Source organism: Suncus etruscus, chromosome 5 (genome assembly GCF_024139225.1).
Source record: "Suncus etruscus isolate mSunEtr1 chromosome 5, mSunEtr1.pri.cur, whole genome shotgun sequence".
In the NCBI taxonomy this organism is placed as follows: domain Eukaryota; kingdom Metazoa; phylum Chordata; class Mammalia; order Eulipotyphla; family Soricidae; genus Suncus; species Suncus etruscus.
The window spans coordinates 146,015,899-146,025,174 of NC_064852.1; the positions used below are offsets into that span (position 1 = coordinate 146,015,899).

The 9,276-nt window shown below is 36.3% G+C and overlaps 1 protein-coding gene across 4 annotated transcripts in view; it reads right to left on the minus strand.

The window, feature by feature from the left end:
- Window positions 1-209: 209 nt before the first annotated feature.
- Window positions 210-9,276, minus strand: part of OXR1 (oxidation resistance 1) — a 363,437-nt gene continuing 354,370 nt past the window's right edge. For all 4 annotated transcript variants that reach the window (XM_049773869.1, XM_049773868.1, XM_049773870.1 and 1 more), the window contains 3 exons: window positions 8,067-8,162; window positions 3,652-3,725; window positions 210-1,398 (listed from right to left, as the gene is read on the minus strand). In XM_049773869.1, coding sequence (XP_049629826.1) covers window positions 1,263-1,398; window positions 3,652-3,725; window positions 8,067-8,162 — 306 coding nt within the window. In that variant the 3' untranslated portion in view covers window positions 210-1,262. The remainder of the gene's footprint in view (window positions 1,399-3,651; window positions 3,726-8,066; window positions 8,163-9,276) is intronic.

The following is a 9,276-nucleotide window of genomic DNA, read 5'->3' on the forward strand; positions in this document are numbered from 1 at the left end:
CATTAATTTACAAGATAATATACAATGTTTATTGGGAATAGCTGAAATTTCAGCACAAATCACTGTCACATATATATATAACAGCAAGATTTCCTTTTTCATTTCCTTTTTTTTTTGCATAACATGAAGCTTTGACAGTAACTGATGAATTATTGTCACAATGGCTAATTATTGATTTCCTACAAAAGAGGATAAGAACTACTTGTATATTCTATCGGTTTTTTTTTTCTTTTGAGGTCACTGGACAGTAAGTCTGCATATTCAACAAATCTACAGTTACAATATTGTTTACTATAATCACTGCCCTTTTATAAGAGCAAATGCTAATAGAATTAATAACATATACCACTAAAAAAATCACTTTTTTTTCCTTTTGAACAGGAACCTATAATTTGGGAGTTGGTGTGCAACAAAGCTAAAACAACTGAACTATAAAACAGTGGATCTGACACATATTTTTAAGAAATGAGCATCTGTTTCATAAGTTTTATACTTAAGATAATGCCCTGCCAAACTACAAATATGTAAATACTATATTGTCATGATGTATTAAGTCCAGTAGAATCATGAAGTTCTCATTCTCTTTTGTCACTAGATAACTCCTTATTATACAATTTAGTTACGGAAGCATATGCCCAAATCCGCAGATCATGTGCAACTGTGGTCTATTACAATCAGAATTTTGCTCAGATTTAATTTTTCTCAAAATGAAATTGAGAATACCTGCAAAAGTAATAAAGAAAATGCTGTAGTGTGAATTAAAATGATAACCTAGTAGTCTATGAAGTATACATAATTTTGGCATTTGTTCCCATGATTAAGCTGAGCCAGGTCCAAAGGTCACTTTATACCAACCTCATAGACACAAAGGGTCTACTTCTTTATTCTGTCGTTTTCCAAATTAGGCTGCCCTTGTCAAAACATTCAAAAATACAAACCAAAATAGATTCAACAGAAGAGCACCGTCATATTTGGAGACTAGTATCACATGAATTGGAGATGAGGTGGTCACTATGATCAAAGAATGGGACAAAAATCAGACAAAATCCAAACCATTATACCACATGGACCCACACTATGGGATACGCCTAGAGAATTCTGAGACATAAACATGATTTACAACATACCCTCCAAAATGATAGCTCCAGTAAATGTGATACAGACTAACTTAAGCACAAATGGCATGTCACATTGTATTGCTTCTTGAACTTTCCAAACAATGCTAGTCCATGTCAGATTTGGGCCCTTATTCTAAGATATACTTATTCAAAAGCCCAGATTTCAATGTCTTGAATGAAGAAATCTTCCTTCTTAGAAAGTGTATGATTTCCAAATGTTTTACAAGAATGGCTTCTTCCATGATAGAGATCTCCATCAAGCCAAAGGGCAAATTCTCCTCTGTAATACATAAAAAAAGATACATTAAAGAGAATTCCTTTAATGCTTACAACATAAATCATAAAATAATAATAATCAGAAATTATTATGAAATATCAAACAAGGCATTTCAATATCTAAAAACCCTAAAATCAATAATGTTTCAACACTTTACTTGTCCTTTTAACATTCAGTCAAGATAATTTTGTTTCGTTCATATCCCAACTATTACAAAATCACTGCAATATACATGGATGAAATGACTCCTACATGAGTTTCATGAGACAGCTACTCTAATATTCTTTGCCTAGTACATAGGTTTCTTTAAGCTCTTATGATTCTAACATACTTAACATGAGTTTCAGAAGCAGGGAAATTCCTTAACACCTCAAGTTAAAAAACAAGACCAGTTTTAATGATTCAATCTTCATTTATAGTTGAGAAAATTGAGACTCTTTAGGAAGTTTGTTCAAGGTCCCAAATATAACCTATGTCATTGGATTCTGATGCTCCTAATCATTCAGCTTTTTAATTTTTTAATTCTTTTAATTTTAATTTTTTTTTTTTTTTTTTTTTTTGGTTTTTGGATCACACCCGGCAGCACTCAGGGGTTACTCCTGGCTCTACACTCAGAGATCGTCCCTGGCAGGCACGGGGTACCATATGGGATGCTGGGATTCGAACCACCGTCCTTTTGCATGAAAGGCAAACGCCTTACCTCCATGCTATTGGTCTGGCCTCCCAGCTTTTTTATTTTTATTTTGTAGGGGGACCTGTTTGGTATCTTGAATCATAAAGTCCCTTGAACATCTCATTTTATGAGCCCATACTCCTTTATTTATTTTTGGTTTTTGAGTCACCCCCGGCAGCACTCAGGGGGGACTATATGGGATGCCGGGATTCGAACCACCGTCCTTCTGCATGAAAGGCAAACGCCTTACCTCCATGCTATCTCTTTGGCCCCATTTTTGTTTGTTTGTTTGTTTGGGGGCCTAACCAGGCAGTACTTAGGGCTTACTTTTGATTTCATGCTCAGTGATCACTCTCAGTGTAGCTCAGGGGTGTGGGGGAATCAAAGCTCAGTTGGCCATGGGCAATACAAGTATTCTAACCACTGTGCTACCTCTCCAACTCCAGCCCAAACCCTTTCTTGAAGATTATGCAATTGTTTAACATTATTATAAAATAATCTAATGGTTAATTTTCCTTGCTGGACTTGTGCTGTATAATCAAAACTTAGTTCCATCAGACAAGTAATGGCGTGGCTTCAGTCATTAAAAAAAAAACTTATAAAGACATTTATGAGATTTTCCTAAAGAGTTTAGGTGAATCACATCTTATGTGATTGTTTGGGGGTAGGGCTTAATGACTGTTCTCCCAAAAAGTTTTATTTCATATTTTATTTTTTTATTTATTGTTTTTTTTGGGGTCACATCTGGTAACGCTCAGGGGTTACTCCTGGCTATGGGCTCAGAAATCGCTCCTGGCTCTGGGGACCATTTGGGATGCTGAGGGATCGAACTGTGGTCTGTTCTAGGCTAGCACCGGCAAGGCAGACATCTTACCGCTTTGCGCCACTGCTCCGGTCCCTCATTTTATATTTTAAATAAAACGTAAAAGCATTACCTGCTGATTCCAACAACAAAAATCATAAAAAATTGCAAAGTGTGTCATTAATTTTTTTCCAGACTAAGTTATATTGTCTAATCCATCAAACTAAATAATATCCAGGTTAATATAAATGAAAATGAGTAAAGGTTTTTATACACTCAGGAGAAATAACATATCATCATAGTTTTCTGAAATTTTGAACAGCTCTAGGATATTAAGATACAAGATTCAAATAACAAGAAGTCATTATACTTTTAAAACCTTCATTGGAAAGTAAAGCGTTAGCATGTAATAGCTAACAGGGGATGGAGCAATATTTCACGTTCTGCTATTCAGGTTTAATCCCTGGTTCTGCATGGTCCCCAGAGCACCATCAGGAGCAAGCAATGGGCCACAAGTCATCCCTGAAAACTTCAGGATATGGCCACCAAGTCTAAAACCAAAAAATCTATTTTGCCTAAAAGGAATGAATTAGATACCATTTCAATATGAATTAAAACCATTCTAAAAGTTTCATATATCATACTCATATTGACTTCTTCAAACTACTTTCTTAGTCATAGTACAGCACTTGGAATTCCACTGTCAAAACTTTCCAGAGAAATGATTTTATAAAACAGTACAAATTAAAATTTACATACTTGGAGAAAGTTTGAGACTTACCCTCCACCACCAAATGCTAGTGAATCCATATCTCCTTTGATAAAAAACATATTATCACCTGTCCACTTAAAGACCTATATGAGAAAAATAAAATTTTAAAATATAGATAAAATCTAGTTATACTTGCTCTCCTAAATATCAAATCATAGACAAAGACTAGATTGGTAGTAATAAGAATAATACCACCAGGGCCAGAGTAATAGCACTGTGGTAAGGCGTTTACCTTACATGCTTGGCCAACCCGGGTTGGATCCGGGTTCAATCCCCAGCATCCCAAATGGTTCCCCTAGCCTACCAGGAGATATTTCTGAGCACAGAGCCAGGAGTAACCCTTGAGCACCTCCATGTGTGGCCCAACCTCCCACCCCCCCCAAAAAAAAAGAATAATCACCACTAAGAACAAAAGTTTGGGTGTGTGTGTGGGAAAAGGTCTTTTGCTTTTGTGTGTGCTTATATGATTAATTTGAAAGCTCTATTACAATACAACCTTCAATTCCAATGCCTTAAATCTTGTGAGCTACTCACATGTTCTTTTGTTCTAATTCTATTAGATATTGAGTATTATGGATAACCAAAAAAAAAAAATACAAAAACCTAACAGAAGAGTTTTAAAAAGCCCTGAAATAAATTGTCACTGACTTTTAACATAAAACATAAATATAGATTGCATATATTGTACTAATGCTTTAATTCAGGACCAAGGTCTTCTATTGAAATAGGCAACTGCACACCTTAGTCTTTTGTTACAGGCCCCGTTCAATGACTATGTTTCTTATGATTTGTTTTGGTTTCAGATTTTGTTTTTTAAACAAAGCTAGCTTACTATTAGAGCACAAGGTCCACATTTGTCAGTTTGCATCCACGAAAGGAATCTGGATGTTCAAGAAATGGTAAATGATATGCCATGTGGTAGATTCCTCTTACAGTGCTCACTATCATATTGCTTAGCATCCTTGATGGTAAAATTATGATTGTTCTAAGAAAACTCCACGCAAAATCTAACCCTGGAAGCTTTTATCAAGCAAAGTTTATCCCAACCATCGATGAATTGTCTAAGTACTAAAAAACTCCACTCCACTCCACTCCACTCCACTCCACCCCAAACATGCTGGCCTCAATTTTTTTTAAGAACTCTGACCCATTTCATAAGGGTCAGTCTTTCAACTGTCCCCTACGAATAGATTTCCACTGTGTGTGTGAATGAGTGTTTACATGGTGGACTTCTCTATGCTTGTCTAATCTGTATTATATACACAACCCCTGCCTTTATTGTATATAGTTCTTATTATATGATATCTCCCCTCCCTATCACCTATCTATCACCTTACAAATCCTCTTCTATCTTCTCACCCCCTCAACTCTGATCCTCGATCTCTCCCTATTTAACCCTCTTCACTCTCAATTCTTAACTCCTCAGGGATCGGAAACTTCACCCTACCCTAGTCAGCTGGCAGCTGACTCCCAAAGTGAGTTGCCCTCCCCACCCACTATGTCTCACCCTGGGAAGAACCTGTAGACATCAATTCCATAGACCCATTCTATGCAGCCCTTTTTCTCCCACCTCTCCCCATTGTAGACTGTTGCTTGCTACAGGATTCGGCTCCTGATAGACACTCCCTTCAAGGATACCTCCTGCATCCCAACTTCTGTGAACCATTTCTCAGATGCCACAGAACAACGGGACAGGATGAAACTGTGCTCTGGATTGTACACCTCCCAACTGTATCAAAAAACATGAAGATTTTCATATTTCTTTTGTGTGTTTCTGCAGACACACTTCCTTAATAGTTACAATGCTTAGTGTCTTATTTCTATATGTAGAGGTAGCTTCCCCATCCCTGCTTTGGATCTGCTTAGTAGAAAATTCTCTTAAAAAAGTCTCTGTTGGGTTATGATTCTGTTAGGTTACAATCAGGGTACAAAGATTGTTTAGCTTGTTATTTTTACCCCCACATGCACCAGGACTATTATGTGACATTGTTCCTTTTTGCATAGGCACACTCAAATGTGGAAATCTTTACATATAGAAAGAAGTTCTTATTTAATAGGAATAGGAACTTACAAATTTTATAGTGCAGGGCTGCTTTTCATCCTGAGCATTTGTCACAAAGATTTGACTTGGGCCTCAATGGATCAGACATTGACTACTTAACCCCAAACCTCAGATTCCAATATTGGTACTGGCACAGATTATGGCACCAGGAATCAAACTCCCCCTGGGGGTGGCCTGAATGCTGCCCTGACACTAACCTGCTCCAGTGTGGGCCCGTAAGACACCCTGACAATGAGGAAACAGCAACGACTGGTTCCCTTACCTCACCACCCAACAGTGAGAAAATCAGAAAATGCTCTGCCGTAGGATATTTGCAAGAACCAATATATCTAATCACAGAGAACTGTCTACAACAACTGCAACTAAGCAGAACTTTTCCTGGGACCACAAAGAAAGACTTTATCCTAGACCTGTGCAAAAACCAAGATCTCTACTACAGAAGACTGACTCTGACAACTGCAACTGAGCTGAACCTTTTCTGGGACCATAAAGAGAGACATTGTGGTTGGACAACCAACATACCCGGAGCCTGTAGCTAGTGCTTTGGCAGTATGCTTCATGGGTGGGGAGTACCTGTATCTCTTAGGGCAATAGAACTTTCTTTCTAATTTCCCCAATGTTTGATGTGCCTATGCAAAAAGAAAAAGAAAAAGGCCACACTTCTTGCCCTCACTTTTTTTTTCTTTTCTTCTTTTAATTTTACTTATATTTTAGATAGGAACTTCCACCTTTTCCATAGAACCTAAGAATTTGAATCACTTTGTTCTGTCTCATATTTCTATGTCTTCCTACAAATTGAGAAAATAAAATAAAAGTGGATGGGGCCCAAGGGCCAAGTGGTCTCAGGAACATTGAGTGGAAAAATAAAAAGACAGATCTAAAATACCCAAGCCAAAGCCAATGATAATAGAATCAAGAGATCCACACTAAAGTTAAACATAAAATGAACCTGTTACATTGGTAGTCAAGGGGCCTACAGGTGGTGGTATGGGATGTATGCTGGGAATTAATGTGCAGGGAGGTCAACACTGGTGGTGAGAATGGCCCTAATTCACTGTCACTTAAGTGTCACTAAAGCCTGAAATGCAACTATGAAAGAGTTGTAATTCACAATGGTCTCAATACGAAAATTGAAAAAAAAGCTATATTGATATCTTAATTAAAGAACAATGATTTTAATAAATTGATTAATTTTATAAGAAATAAAACAAACCCAAAAACCTAACAGAAGAGTTTTAAAAGCCCTGTTATATACTGTCACTGACTTTTAACATGAAACATAAATTTATACTTTATATTGTAATAATGCTTCAATTCAGGACCGAGGTCTTCTATTTAGGCATCACCATTCTTATGTAACCCATAACATATATTTATTTCTATTTTTTTATTTCTTTAGAGAATACTGAGAAAAAGAAACTTGAAAAAATCAAAGGAAAATCCTTAGACATCAATATTCTTTGATTAGTTTTTCTTAAGTTCTGGGGTTTTTTGGGAGGGAGTTAATGCAAATCTAATAAAACTTACAGGTTTTCACTTCCCATTAGCAAGTCTTCTCAAGTATCCAATACACTCTTGACAATCCATTTTAATTATGTAATATTTAATTGATGTTATATAATCATGCGCAAGAGAATAAAATGTTTAAGAAAAGAATGACTGAGGCTTAAAAATTGTGGAATAATTTCCACTAAGCTGTAGGCATTAGCTGATCTGCTCTATCTACCAAGGGAATGAAAAGTATTAATGAATCCAGTGAGGCAGTTTAGCAGATTTAAGAAGCTTTGACTTTGAGAAAGAAAATCCTTCCTATTTTGTTTACTAAAGAAAGTTCTGAAAACCAACTTTTTTCATTACTTTTTTGGGAAATATCTTTGAATAAGATTATCCGAGATTATAAATTTAGCTAGTAGAGAAAAGTTTGATATGCTTAAACTTTATGTGCCCAGGATGCTGTAAGTATATTCAATCTTTGCCTCAGTTGTAGGTGGCTCTAGGTACAAGACCTGATACCCTTCAAAAATCTTTATCAGAATTTCATGGTAGTAATTTATAAAGTAAAAATGAAGTTAAACCTGACTAAGTCCATGCTGAGGATGTATTACAATGCCAAGTATTTTATATATATGTATATATATATACATACATATGTAATCTTTCATAACTTGTAAAACACCCTGTTACATTTAATGATATCCAGTCCAGCTACTGCAAATCTGTAAGCTCAAAATGCTTAAGAAACTAGCTAGCAGTTAGCAAAAGGCAGAGAGAAGACAGTCAACTGTGAGTGTGTGTGATTGCAAGTACATATTTTCTTAGTATCATCTCTTTATAAAATGAATACTGCAAAAATTATTCTTACCTCAAACTCTGGACAGAAGGTAAAAACAAATGTCTCTCCTGTGCCATAAAAGCCGTCACTCACTTTAAAGGGTTCAGATGCTAATGCACCAAAAACCTAAAGATTAAGAAGGATTATGTTCAATGATATGACATTGTTTGCTTAAGCATTATACTATTAGCTGTTTAAAATGCAGTAACAAGGAAAAATTGTACAGTTTTACCTAATTGTAGTTAAAAGGTGAAAGAATCAGTTGCTATATAATTCACAGTAATATCAGTTACACAGCGTACCAAGTTCTTCGATTTGTAAAGAGACATATTCTTAGCTTTAAAAGAACGCTTATTTGAGGCCGGAGCGGTGGCGCTAGAGGTAAGGTGTATGCCTTGCCAGCGCTAGCCTAGGATGGACCGCAGTTCGATCCCCCAGCATCCCATATGGTCCCCGAAGCCAGGAGTGACTTCTAAGAGCATAGCCAGAAGTAACCCCTGAGCATTACCGGGTGTGGCCCAAACCCCCCCACCCCGAAAAAAAAAAAGAACACTTATTTCTCTTTCTTCCCCACTGCTAACAACAAATATTCACACCTAAGTATGCACAATGTATAAAATAAGTATAACATGTTTTTATAGGGATGCAGAACTAAGGAAGCAAAATCTCTTTAGTATAGGTGAATTTTCCTCATTTAGATAGTAAGTTTCATGAGCAGAGAGAGCTAAATGAGTTGGTCCTGTAATGTGTCTTCTACACTATAAATAGGCAAGCAGATGATTTAATAAGAAAATGAACGAGGGACCAGAAAGATAGCATGGAGGCAGGGTGTTTGCCTTGCATGCAGAAGTACAGTGGTTCGAATCCCTGCATCCCATATGGTCCCCCATGCCTGCCATGAGCAATTTCTAAGCATAAAGCCAGGAATAACCCCTGAGTGCTGCTGAGTGTGACCCAAAAACCAAAAAAAAAAAAAAAAAAAAAGAAAAAAAAAAAAGAAACAAGAAACAAGACCTGGTAAAGCCCTTCCAAGGCTATGTGGATCTAAGTGCTTATATTACAAAATAGCTATATAGACATTTGGTATATGATTTCTATAGTCAGAGTTCTCTTCACATCCTATTTTCATAGTGCAATATCTAAATAATTATATACTTGGAAGAAATATACATTGGGAGAAATACACAAAGAAATATACTTTGTTATAGAGATAATACCCATGCCATATCAAAGTCTATAT